The following is a 14,306-nucleotide window of genomic DNA, read 5'->3' as shown; positions in this document are numbered from 1 at the left end:
GAACCCATGGATTGTGATGGAGAAAAAGCAAACAAAATGGGAAATGGAAAATCTCCTTTGGTAAGTGGATATCAAGTACAGGCATTCATTCCTCCTGAAGAACATTCCCCTTGCCCAAGGTGGTAATAAACTGCAGCAATCTTCTGTGATGTTGACATAATTCCTACAGAGAATGCAAACAGAGGCTCCAACAAACCTAGAAGGAAATTTCTACCTTTAGGACCAGTAGTTGAGTTCCCTCCTGTAAGATGGAGTTTATGATAATAACTTGGCAATTACAGTTAAGAATTATTATTCATTATAACAAAATGGGGAGAAAAATTCTAGAGAAAAACTGTGTAACTCCATTCCAATAAACTAAAGGGGACATCTGAATGACCTGGTTGTTAGGCACTGAAAATTGCAAAAAAATATACATATATATTCCCACAGAGATAAAAATCTTTAGGGTAACAGCCTGAAATCCAACTTCAACCTGAGGCTCAACCAGAGAAAAAGTATCAGATGAGGCATCTAGTCTTCCTTAGGGAATTTGTGATTTGTTCTGCAGCAATGAAGCTACCCAGATATAGCAACTGAATGTAAAAGGATTAGTTATACACAAACCCATCGTCCCCTTCTTCAGTTCCTAGATCTTCAAAGCCCATGGTGGTTACCTGGCTAGAGGATCACAGGTACCATATGGATATTCCAACAAAGAAAGGGCAAAAAAGAAATTTTTATTTCTACGTAATACCAAAGGATGGTAGTGCCCCTGTTTTCTGATCTATACAGTTTTTCTTGCAGTGTTCGCAGCAGCTGAAATGTCAGGACTTCCTGTGAAAAGCAGAAAGGCATCACCATCAGATATGAGAGGCAGGTGTAACTACTCTGAAAATATCTGATAAATAAAACCTAACTTTTAGAGATGACTTTTTAATGATAAATGGGCTTCTGAAAACTAAGCCTGGTCCTCTTAGCAGAGACTTCAATATCAAATGAGTAGCTTAGAGAAAGAACTCAGCAAGTTTTTCTTGGATTTTGAACAATCCCTCATTTTTAACTTCAGAATTTTTTAGTTTGACAAAGCATTTAAAATATTTCTGACAAAGCTTCTCTTTCTTAATTTAAGAAAGCATTTTAAAAATTATATTTGTCTATAAATATCCTACAACTGCAGCTTTAGAATCACTGTATTTCCCATCCATATGTTAACACTTCAAAGCTGTATGTAAAGAAACTTTTCTCTTCTAGATTAGCCTTTACTGCTATGGAGATCAAAGGAATTAAATTCTAAATACATTACCCTCCCTTTTCGCGGCACTTTTCTAAAGACCCATTACTCACTTTTGCATGTTGTCAACCTCCTTGCTTTTAAGAATCAGCACGTGAAGCTATCTCCTTTTCCATCAGTTGCCTAACCAGCAAGGCCTCTCTCTGAGTAACTCCAACATACTGCTGACGAGTGACCCCTTCGGGGAGCACTCATTCATCAATTTGAAAAACATATACTAGATTTGAATATGAGCAAATCAACTTTTTTTAATCACTAAAAGCAGGACTTGTGTGGCTACTCAAATGTGTAGATATCATAATTTACCCATATCACCCATATCATACATATATTTATCTAACCAAATTATGTGAATTCATTAAAGAGAAAGCAGAAAAAAATTAATGTACTAAAAACAGTTCCACCCCTCTTTCATTCTACTAAGAAAAGCATGCACCCTAGAGTGAGTATGAGAAGCAGAGGTGAATCTATTGTTCCCTCAGTTAGTATGAGCTTTGAATGCTTCTCAGTGGAAGCATCTCACTCCATGACCATGATTCTATTGCATAAGGACAGTATTCTTCATGCAACATGGTAATCAAACACAAACCAGAAACTTCATCAAGTTGCAATCAAACAAATAGCTATCTATTATTAGAGAAAAACTTGGCTCTGATATGTGTATGTGTATTCTACATATCTAGCTAAATGAAACTGACAAGGAAATTTAAGTGGCATTAATTTCTTAGAATACTTCTAGCTAATACACATAATTAAAAGTAAAAAGAACAACATAGTTATTTCCTTAAAAGTAAAATTATACTGTAATTCAGACAGTCTAAATCGATACTGTTTTACTATATTTGCACCCAGTACAAATTTTTCAGATACTTAAAAAATATAAGATTAGATAAGCACATTTGCACATCATATAAAATTTTTGGATACTGAGAAAAATAGGAGACCAGCATTTCTTTGATAATCAGTACTAGTTCACAGTACTACCAGTCTTTTTTTATATACCTCCTAAGAGAGATCGGGAGATGTGCCACTTAGATATCATGGCTAATAGTGGCAGAAACTGAACTATCATCTACTTGAACCAATGTGACAATTTCATTCATAGTAGTACCTTAAATTGATTTTTCTCTTTTTTCTGCCTGTCTGCTTTGAGTTCTTATGTTTTCAGTGTGTACTATTAAGTTCTACTGTAGATGCCAACAGGTGTGTTTATCAACACTTCTGAGAGGGGATCTTCTTGTCTCTATTCCTCTTGACTTTCTTCTTGTTTTCCTCTTCCCTATAACTACCTCTTTTTTCTTTTACCTGTCTTTTCATATCATTTTAATCTAGTTACTTATGAAATTAAAGAGGTCAAAATGTGCATGCGGAAGTGTGACAATGCATATGTATATGTAAGTACTAATGCCAGTAATGTATCAGGCACTGTGCTAAGTGCCAGAATACAAGGATGAATAAAACAGTCTTTGCCTTCAAGGAGCTCACAGTTTGGAAGAAGAAAGAGACAATACTTGAAAATGTTTTAATAAACTGAGTAACTTTTGTATGAAGTCTGAGCCTCATATGTTTCACATTATAGCTTCCAAAGGCTTAATTACTAATATTAGATTCCCTATTAGTTTAAGGGACAAGTTGGCACGACCAGTGATATTTTAAAAGAAGCCCAAGCCAGTCTGCCAACTTCCAAGTTAAACTTCCTGGGTTGGGTGTAGTTTAGAATATGGCAATATACCAGCACAGCTTCAAAGCAGAATAAGCAGTGCCATTAAGGCAGAAGAAATACTGCATTAAGAGCTGCTAAGAATGCCCTAAGGCAAAATGAAACGTTGATAACTGGAAAACAAAAATGTCAATAAGCACGCCTCTGGTGGCATCATAAGAATCACAGCTAATTTTTACTGAGTGACTACCATATGCTAGCACCGTGTTAAGGGCTGTCAGGTATTATATCAGTTAATTTAAACTATATATCGATACCATATTTTCTCCATCTCATAGATGAGGAAATTTTATCCTAGAGAATTTATATAACTTTCCCAAGGTCAGAGAGTGGTAGAGAACTGATTTAAACTTGGGAACTATGATAGCAGATGACTTAATGTTAGCCACTAATTTAAAAAAAAATTTTTTTTTTTAAACACAATAGTGAAACAGGGTATCAAAATTCCAAAGATCTCTTGAATAAGCCAGTACTTTCAGTATTGTGCAGGAAAAGCTAATAGTGCTGGCTTCACTTCTCCATTCATTTATAACGTGCTACTCATAGGGCTCCTACTGATGAAGCAAATCCATGGTCCCTGTCAGACTAGCTTAACTAAAAACTACATTTCCACTTCCACTTCCAGACAAGATGGAGTAACAGACCAGATTAACCCTCACACTTGAAACAATAAAAAAAAATAAATAAAATACATTAAGCAAGAGTTTTGAGACATTGGACATGGTCAGTGCAGGACAGTGATCCCTGAGAGAGGGGAAACAAAGTGAATCCTATGATTGCTGGGGGGAAGGGGAGAGGCAGAAGACAGGGAGAAGAGGAGGAAAAGGAAGAAGGAGAAGAGGGAAAAGAGATGGTAACTTAGAACTCTATACCTTGTACAAAAAATTAAGAATATTTCAGACACATGGAACATGAAAAACTTACCAGCACCAGACCTACACAATGAGGAATGTTAAAGGAAGTTCTTCAGTCAAAAGGAAAATAACACCAGACAGAAATACAGATTTACACAAAGAATTAAAGCATGTACTCTGGCTACAATGGAATAAATTAAATATCAATAATAAAAACATATCTACAGAATCTCCAAATATTTCAAAATTAAACAATATAACTGTAAATAACCCAAGGGTCAAGGAAGAAAGCAATAGGAAAACTGGAACAGAGCAGGACCACCCCCCACCCCCCGCCCCAAGTACAAAACCGAGCAGTTAATGATTAGGACAACAGAGTCACAGACTCAGTGTCTGATGCACACTCCTGAATTGTTTTACAGATACTATAACTGCCACCACAGGAAAAAAGCTAACTGCATGATGACCAGACTGTAGCCATGACATAAGCTGCTCCAGCTTGAGCAGTATTGAATCTATGGCTAGCACAATTCCAAGAACTGGCCTCAAGAGAATGGGATGAACATAATTGCTCATAATAATCTATATCTTTGTGGGCATCAAAGAAATTGTAGCTTTCTCTACCTGTATATGTAAGCAGACAACTAAAATTATCAGCAGAGATGCTACAGACCCATGTTGACACCCTCCACTCTGAGACTATAGCACTCTATGCCAGCATGAAGAAGTTACAAAAGACAGACCTTCACCCCTAACCCCACAGAAATGGAATGATGTTCTGACAAGTGGGGATTTGTAAGCAGCTCTTTGCAGGAAACCACCCTCAGCAGGAAGCCCCTTTTCTTGTCACTTTAGCAAAGCTATATTGTAACTAACTTTTAAACCAGGTGCCACCATGTTCTACTCATTTCTGGCCCAAGCACACCTTTCAAATCTTTTAATCACACAGTACCTTGCCTAACTTGTCAGTTCTTTCCATAGATCAAAGAAGTAGAAATGAAGAATAAGCAATGAAATGTAGAAATGAAGATGACCAGATCTCTCCCTTAGCTTCCCCTTCAGTCATCTCCCGAACAAACTTTGTGAACAAGATAACATCTAGAGGAAGATCACAAGAAGTCAACGAGCCTGCGAGCAGTGGGGGGATGGTGATGACTCTGACCCCCCTATCTCAATGATTAACTGGATTACTTCCCTCCTTCTCTTTAAAAGTTTCATGGCTGAGCAGAACCTTCGGAGGTGGTTTGTGGCGGATGCCGAGTCCACCATCTGCCCAGATTGCCGGCATTCTGATTAAGGGCACCTTTCTTTTCTACTGTTTGTGAGTACGTAACTGATTTTGTAAGTGGGAGGTGGTGGGACCCGATTCATTCGGTAACAAAATTATAAAGTATTTTGAACTGAATGAAATGAAAACACAAAATAGGAATAATTGTGGGATGCAGGTAACACCATGGTCAGAGGAAAATTTATAGTACTAAAATGCCTGTTAGAAAAGATGAAAGATCTCAAATCAATGACCACAACTTCCACCTTAAGAAACTAAAAAACAAAGAGCAAACTAAACTCAAAGTAAAGGTAAGAGTAGAAGTCAAACATATTGAAAGCAGAAAAACAATTGAGAAAGCCAAAGAAACAAAAACTAGTTCTTCGAGAATGTCAGTAAAAGAGATAAGCCTCTAGCCATACTGATCAGGAGAAAAAGAAACAATTCACCAATATCAGCAATGAGGTAGGGATTTTAACTACAGATCCTACAAATGCTGTGCCAGGCAGACTCTAAGATGGCCCTCAATGATCTATGTCATCTGGTATTCATACCCCTATATAAGCCATTCCTCTTCAGTGTGACCTGGCCTAGCGACTTGCTTCCAATCAACAGAATATTGCAAAAGTGATGGGATGCCATTTCCATAATTAGGCTTCATAATACTGTGCCTTCTATCTTCCTAGCAGACCCCTCTTCCCTTGATGGCTACGATGAAGTAAGCTGCCATGACGGAAAGGCCCAGCTGGCAAGATACTGAGGGCAGCTTCCAGCCAACAGGGGACTTTGATCCTTAGTTCAACGAACCAAAAGGAACTGAATCCTGCCAAAAAACACATGATCTTGGAAGCAGATCCTTCCCCAATCAGTCTTTCAGATGGGACCCTAGTTCTGGCCAATACTTTGCTTACAGTCTTATAAAAGACCCTGAAGCAAAGGACCAAGCTAAGCTATACCTAATTCCTCACCCACAGAAACTGTGAGTCCATAATGTGTACTATTTTAAGCCACTAAAATTGCAGTAATTTGTTATTATAGCAAGAGATAACTAATATAAATATTTAAAAGGTAATAGAGAATTATTATGAACAACTTTATGCCAATAAGTTCAACTTAGATGAAATGGACAAATGGACATATTTCTTAAAATACACAAACTAACAAAGCTCACTCAAGAAAAAAAACTGAATAGTTCTTATCTACTAATAAAGTTAAAATTAAAAGCCATCTCCCAAAGAAAAATCTAGGCCCACATATCTTCACTGGTAAATTCTACCAAATATTTAAGGAGGAAATAATACCAACATTACATAAATTCTGCCAAAAAATTAAAATAGAAGTAATAATTCTCAACTCATTCTTTGAGGCCAGTATTATCATGATATCAAATTCTGACTGACAGCACAAGGAAAAAAAATCATACAGATCAGTATTACTCAAATATAAAAATTCTTAACAACATTTTAGCAAATTGAATTCAACAATATATAAAAGAACAACACATAGTAATCCAGTGCTATTTATCTCAGGAATGCAAGGTTGGTTTAAAATTAAAAATAGTAATCAATATAATCCCACAGCAACACACTACAAAAGAAAATCCATGTGACCACCTCAATGGATGCAAAAAATTATTTTAATAAAATCCAACACCCATTTTTGATAAATACTCTCAACAAATTAGGGATAAAAGGAAATTTCCTCAATCTAATAAATCACATGAATGAAACATATAACTAATGTCATGCTTAATGGTGGAAGACTGGTTGTTTTTCCAAACATCAAGAACAGGGCAAAGCTATCCACTCTTATCACTTCTATTCAACACTGTACAAGAAATCATAACCAATTCAATAAAGGGGAAAAATCCAGATTGGAAAAGGAAAAGTTAAATTCTCATTATCCAAAGAGAAAATCCTCCAGCATGTACAAAAAAACTACTACAGCTATTGAGTTTAGCAAGGTGCAGGATACAAGGTCAATATACCAAAACCTATTATAGTTTTTATATAAGGCATGAACAACCAGAAATTGAAATTTATAACAGCATCAAAAATTATTTAGTGATAAACTAAAGATGTGTAATATGTGTTCACTGAAAACTATAAAACATTACTAACAGAAATTAAAGAAGACTTAAGAGAAAGTTATACCATAGTCACTGATCAGAAGATTCCACATTGCTAAAATATCAGTTCCCCTTAAACTGATGAGAGTCTATGCAATCCCAACCAAAATCCCAGAAGATTTTCTAGAAACGGATACGTTGGTTGAAAATGTTTCAGTGTATATGCAATGTACCTAGAATAGGAAAAACAATTTTGAAACAGAATAAATAAGGTTGGATGACTTACACTACTTGATATCAAGATGTATTTTAAGGTACAGTGATCAAGATAATATGGTATCGATGTAAAGGTTTAAAAAAAATCAATGGAACAGAAAAGAGAGTTCAGAAATTGATCCTCACATACACAGTTAATTGATTTTCAACAGAGATAACAGGGGAATTCAATGGGGAAAAGGACAATCTTTTCAACAAACAGTGCCAACAAAACTGGATACTCTTATGCAAAAAAAAAAAAAAAAAAAAAAATCAATTTTGACCCTGAGTTTATACTTAACCAAAAATGAACTCGCAATGGATCACAGATCTAAATTAATAGTTAAGTGTATAAGTTGTCTAATTTACTATTTCTTGAGACTGTTACTATCAGTCAAACAATTCATAGGTAACACAGAAGGATTCCACGGTAGGAAAAAAAATGTGAGAAGAAGTATATTCTATTCCTTTCTTAAAGATTTATAATTTACAATAATATTAAAAACTGAGACACCTAATACCAACAAGGAAATCTATCTAATTTTCTTTATCTCAATAATACATAAATATATTGGACCACAGAGCTCTGTATTTACATATTGTTTATTAATAACCTATTGAGCCCAGTTCTAGAAACCCTGATAGTGCTCAAAATTTTTTGTTTTACATGTTAGGAATTAAGTCCAGAATAAGTAACTCATCAGTCCTCTGTTCTTTGTATTACAAAACATCATTTTCACTTGATATGCTCTGGAGGTTTTATAACCAAGTATTGCTTATACTTTTGTGCTTCTACTCTCCCTGGGCCTTCATTACTACAACTTCTATCATTCTGTGGTATAACAATCTGTTTTTCTCATGAGAAGGAGCACTCCTTTTGCCCAGGAAATGTGGACTGATCATTTTCATTTTGCCCAACTAATGCCAGTGACTAGAAAATAGTGAAATCTCAATAAATGCTTCATAAGTTAAAAAAAGTGGGAGAAAAAAGGATTTTCATGTGAACAGCCCACAAACTAAAATATGGACACCCAAGAGAAGACTGTAAAATTCCAAACTGGGAAGGAAGATACTGAGGAAAAGTGATCTAAGAGAGCAAGGTAGGGTTAGTGGAAAATGAAGAAAATATTTACAGAGCAAGAACTCAGAAAAGTCTAAGCTTAATAAGATTTCATGGTATCACCAATGCAGAGAAGACATTTGGTTCAGTACAGCTGATACTTCATTGTTTAATCACTAAATAATTTCCTATACTACACACCAGGAACATGATTTGCTCCATGCAAAAAGCAGCAGATTGATTATGATATAAAACCACATGAAAATAATTACTTCATTTGACAGCACAAAGGATTAAGTATCTGTTCAATATGTTGAAGGAAAACAGTCCAAGCTTCTTATTCTCAGAATAAAAATGTTAGAATATATAACAAAAGTACATCACAAAAGGAACTGACATTAATTGACCATGCTAAGCCTTTGACATACATAAGCTCACTGAGGTCTCATCACTACCTTGTGAGGTAGATATCTTTCAAACAGATTTGAGGAATTAACTGAAGCCTCCTCTTTTAGAATCTGCATTCTGTCATAAGAATGTAGGTTAATAAGAATCTACGTTCATAAGAACCTGGATTGCCCACTTTTATTTTTCCCAATAATCTCCAAATCCCAAGATCTGTTCATCTGCAATGAACTTTTCCAATAATTTCAATTTTATAAACATAATTAACTTTTCCTGACTTATAGGACCTCTTGGTGGGCATTTAAAAACTGCAACAGGTCCCTCATCTTGTTCAGGACATACTCCAGGAATTCAAAACAGCTGTCTTTCTAAGGAGCATCCAAGACTTGTAAAATTCTTAACATGGTTTTATATCAAAATGGAGTAACTTTTCATGAGACTGACTGTAAAAAGAGGAACACTTATAGACTTTTTAATAAATTACACATATGTGCTAAATACTTTATTCCTCTACTTAATTCTCACACACTTCTTATGAGATAAATCTCTTTGCAGATGAGAAATCTGAGGCTCAGAGATTAAGTTATTTTATCCTTTCCAAGGTCAAAGACAGTGGTGATACCAGGAAGCAAACTTATCTGATTCATTCCATGGCTTATATCTTTATGCATAAAATGTGAATAATATTTTTATAATAAATAATGATAGTAACATCATCTTACAACTTCTAGAGTATGTGTCAAAGTCCTGGACAAGTAGTAATAACAACTATTTTGGGGTCTCTCTTAAACTTCAGCAAGTGTGATATGGTCCAAAGGGACAGTAATTTAAAATCATACTGCCCGGTTACTACTCTTGTGTGCTTAATATCTGGTAAGTTATCTACCTTCTCTGAGCCTCAATTTCTTCACCTCTAAAATGGATGGGATTTTTTAAATGGCTTCTTGATGAGCTGGTATGAAACTTAAAAAAAGGTAACATGTGAAAGATTTTAAACTATATTGTGACAAAAGGTACTTGTAAATATTGTTACTAATTAAAACAGGCTAAGCAGGCCTAAAAATGTCTTCTGCCAGAATCTACCCTCCATTATTTTCTCATGAATAAAAAACATTTAAATTTATAGAAAACAATTTTTTTTAAAAGCTGTCAGAAAATAAATCCTCAACAATTACAAAAAAGGACATAAGAGAGAGTCAAAGATTATTATGTTTTGACTTCCACTTGTTAACTTTAAAGACCCAACACTGAGAAGATTAAAAAAAAGAGAATTGTAAAGATCAATCCTGATAAAGATGCTATTTCACAGGCATACAAAGTTAAATGAAACTCACAATGAGGTGAGAAACTGACATACAGGCTCTTTCCAAAAGATCTGTTAGAGCATCTCAACAGGCATTGTCCCTGTTGAATGGTTAAACTGAAAAAATAGGTTTGACTGGCTTAAAAATGGGAAAGTGGACAATCTGATAGCTATGTGATTTCTTTCATTTTAAATATCTGCTAGCAAGAGATTTAAAGGAGCTTACATCATCTTAACCCAATTTTTTTCTTATCCAAAAACATTATGATTACAATTTATAGGCAGGTGCTGTTTGAACAGGACCAAGAGTAACAAACAACGTTTTCTCTCATGGGTTTATTTGAACCTAACTTTAAAATACACCCTTTTCTTACCCACAGTTTTCTTCACATTCAGAACATTCAGAAGGAGCAGTTACATAACAAAACAGAGATTAATGGGAACATAGATGCAATATATAGAAAACACTTACTTTAATTCTCTGTCCCTCCTGTCTTGCTTTGCTATTTAACTGCTTCATCTCGTGTTTTGTACCTGAGATCAAGAGGCATAAAATACTATTTCAAAATTTGTGTGTCCTTTCTAATTATTGCATTTGATCCCCTAGTAGCTATAAAACCTATACCATTATCCCCCTCAAAAATAAAAACAATGCAAACAGTAAACAATCTAGAGAAAATATGTGCTCTAAGGGAGAGAACTTTATTACCCATTAACGCTGACAAATGGGGGACAATGAGTAAAAACTATTTTATTTACTTTTTATTCACACAACTAGATTTTCCCATTTGTAAGGGAAGCTATTTATCAAAATCAAACAATCTGGTAGTTGTATAACACAACCACAGCTAACTTGTCAAAGGCTAAATAAAACACATGGAGTTTAATTCAGGAGTCATCATTCTCTGGGGGTAGTGAGTCTACATGATTTCATATCTTCCTCATTCACCAAGTGTGCCAGTTTCTTTTTCCTTTGTGACATCTCTCCTCTTTCCATTATTTTGTGATCTTGATCCTATCATCCCAATCTAAGTCTTTTTTCATCCCAAGTGGGCCTGTGTAGTAACATCATATCAGATTACCCAATTTCTTGTCTTTGGATCCATCCTTCATACCACAGTATATTGATCTTTATAAAACCCTTTGTGCCATTCCCTGTGTCAAAGTTTATTTTTAATTGGTTCTCTGTTTCTCAAAGGATAGACTTTATTTCTTCTACAGAAAGGTTATCTGCCTTATCACACTATTCACCTACAAAGCAAGGTGATTTACTATTTTCTAAATTTGGTGATTTTGGTGACTCTGTAACTTGTGGTCCCATCATTCTACATTTCCAGAAAGAGTTGTCTTCCTTTCAACCTTATTCACACAAATACTGTTTGTCCTACAATATTCTACTCAAATTCTTCCTATTCTATTAAGTCTTTCCTGACCACTCAAAGTAATTTCTCCCTCTCCTGTAATCTCATGGTAATCAGTGAAATTACTTTGGTAATTAATTATTTGTTGCCTAATTAAAGCTTCTCACTGCTGCCTTAAAAGAGTTAAAGTTTTATAGTTTATTTAAAATAAAGATGACTTGGTAAGTATGACTTGTATTTCCAACCATATTTCCTGAACTCTAAGATACACATTTATTCACTTTCGACATTTCAGAAACTGAGTGCATCTACAAATCTCAGCAGGGTAAAACTGGGGAACCACAGTAAGAGCAAGTTCCTTAAAAGCAGGCAGACAACACTGTCATCCTTACTTACAAGGGTAGCTCTCATGCCACTGTGTTCTGCTGGGAGAAGAAAACAACACGTTCTCTCTGCTCCTAGGTACTCCCAAGGCCTCTACTGTCAAATGTAAATGAACTACACACCAGGTTCTCTCAAAACTCCACCCAGTATAACCCTTCCTGGGGTCAGAATGACCCCTGTTTGTTTTGCATAGATAGCATGTGAAGGGAATTAAGCCCCTATTATGCCATCTCCAACTTGCTACCCATCAAACTTCAGAGTGGTTATTAGCCAAACTCTTCCATATATATGAAGGAACAGATATTGAATACTTGCTAAGAATGGAGAGAGCACTAAGCAAAATTAAAGATCCCTTTAGCCACATCTAGCAGAAATGGTCCAAAGTTGTTAGAGAAGTAACATTAAATGAATACAGATAACCTTACGGACTCATTTTAGTGTCCACAGAATCTGAAAGCTCTATGTTTACTCTAGTTGAATTTTTATTTGTTTTTGTTTCCTTTAACCCAAGTACCTAATCTATGGCTTTGTGTATGACTCTCAGAAGTCTAGAACAAATTCTGAATCCTTGTACCCTAATATTTTCATTTTTCTACCTGATCTGGTCTGTCAGGCTGCCATCCACGTGTATTCCTGACAGCTGATCTGAGAAATGACCACTGCTGGTGCTTTTTAAATAAACTGAACCCTCATATCCCTTCACTGCAACAGGTAGCACAAGTCACAGTATATTTACAATGAAAGACTTCAAAACATATCAACTATTTATCCCTTAACAGAAAGTCCCTGAGATTATTTTGTGCTGAGTCATACACAGCAGCTAAGCTAAGTATTTTAAAGCCAACTCACCACCACATAACTGGTTTTCCCCTTCTCCACTAATAGGCCTAAGTCCGGAACTTCAGTAAGGTAGTTATTATTAGTATCCACCACCTCCGGCCCCCACAACCAATGCAAAAGGGAAAAGAAAAAAAATGTTTGCGGCAAAGAGAAGCAACGTGCCTAGAGTCATACAGCTAAGAAACAGGAGTGCCAGAAACCGCACAGGCATCTTAATTTCAACATTCAAGCTCTTAAATTCTACACTATTCTGCCTCACGAAACACTATACTTGCCAGGCAAATTTTTTAAAAAATCAAATAATGTCCAATGCCCTCTTTATCAATTGCAGATCCTCTTCTTTTTTCATCTTTGTCCTCTCTCTCCTCCCATTCCTTCAGTATATGGAAGAAAATTTAAGACAATTCTTTGAGTTGGGAAATTCTAAGGTAAGGGGGTTAAAAATACTAGCACAGAATTCAGAATATGTGAGTTCTAGGCCACAGTCTGTCATTAACTAGGCAAACTTTCTGGCCAAATCTCATGTGTATTTTGTATCAACAGCACACATCTCAACCTAGCCAAATCTCATACTCTCTTAAGTTTCCTCCTCTACAAACTAAAAGGACTGGATATAAATAAAACACCTTCTAGTTTTGAAAATTCTTCTAGCTTTCAAAATTTGAATATTGCAAAATGGGGAGGGAAGGAAGAACAACACGAGCGAGATTGTTTCATTCTGCAAACCATATTATAAAGAGAAGGGAAAACCATGGTAGAAATTTAGCAATTAGAAAAAATAAGCACTCAAACTCTACTCAATTGAATGTTGTTTCTTTTCCAAAAATAACTACCACAATGGGTTATATGTAACCTGAAAATACTTATGATTAAACTGCCAACTCCTGGGCATTGATGGTACCTATAAATATAATTTCTATTAGTGGTTACCTACCAGTGAACTCATACCTTTTAAATTAAGGAATGCAAAACTCTGTATTGTAGGAAAGAGTATCAACAGAAAGACTTCTCTTTCCTATGAGCCCTCTCATAACCCCTTGCCCAGGGTATAAACTCCAAAGGTACTTCAGCACTGTGAGCTTGGCCTAGGTTGGGTAGCAGAGCTTAAAAGGGCAGGAAAACCAAGATGACATGGCCCCTTGGAATTTCCGTAAACTAAAATGATCAGACAACATTTTTGAAACAGAATTTGTACATGAGGAAATATAAGCATGAAAATACATAATAAAATATTAGATATTTGGAGAAAATAATAATGGTGGCAATAATAGTAACAGCAGCTTTCATTTACTGTTATCAATAAATGAAATGAAATACTTCATAGCTATTATTACACTCCATCTTTACCAAAATCCTACAAAGTATCTGTAAGATTATCATAATTATAGAGATTAGAAACCTGAGGCACAAAGAGGTTATGTAATTTGTCCAAGGTCACAGAGCACAACTCTTCAGAGGCTGTGATCTTAAATAAAATGCTTCACTAAGCAGTGTCATCAATCAGGGCAATAATTTG

General features: G+C 35.4%; 1 protein-coding gene across 11 annotated transcripts in view; it reads right to left on the bottom strand.

Annotated features, from left to right (window-relative positions):
* The window catches only part of TCF12 (transcription factor 12), a 373,830-nt gene that overhangs the window by 202,204 nt on the left and 157,320 nt on the right, over nucleotides 1-14,306 (bottom strand). For 3 of the 11 annotated variants that reach the window (XM_082446362.1, XM_082446363.1, XM_082446350.1), the window contains exon 3: nucleotides 10,678-10,739. The exons of the other annotated variants lie outside the window; for them this stretch is intronic. In XM_082446362.1, coding sequence (XP_082302488.1) covers nucleotides 10,678-10,725 — 48 coding nt within the window. In that variant the 5' untranslated portion in view covers nucleotides 10,726-10,739. The remainder of the gene's footprint in view (nucleotides 1-10,677; nucleotides 10,740-14,306) is intronic. 11 annotated transcript variants of the gene reach the window in all.

The sequence above is a fragment of the Balaenoptera physalus genome, assembly GCF_965194825.1.
Source record: "Balaenoptera physalus genome assembly, chromosome: 2".
In the NCBI taxonomy this organism is placed as follows: domain Eukaryota; kingdom Metazoa; phylum Chordata; class Mammalia; order Artiodactyla; family Balaenopteridae; genus Balaenoptera; species Balaenoptera physalus.
Note: the sequence above shows the minus strand (reverse complement) of the source record. Positions and strands in the feature narration are given on the sequence as shown.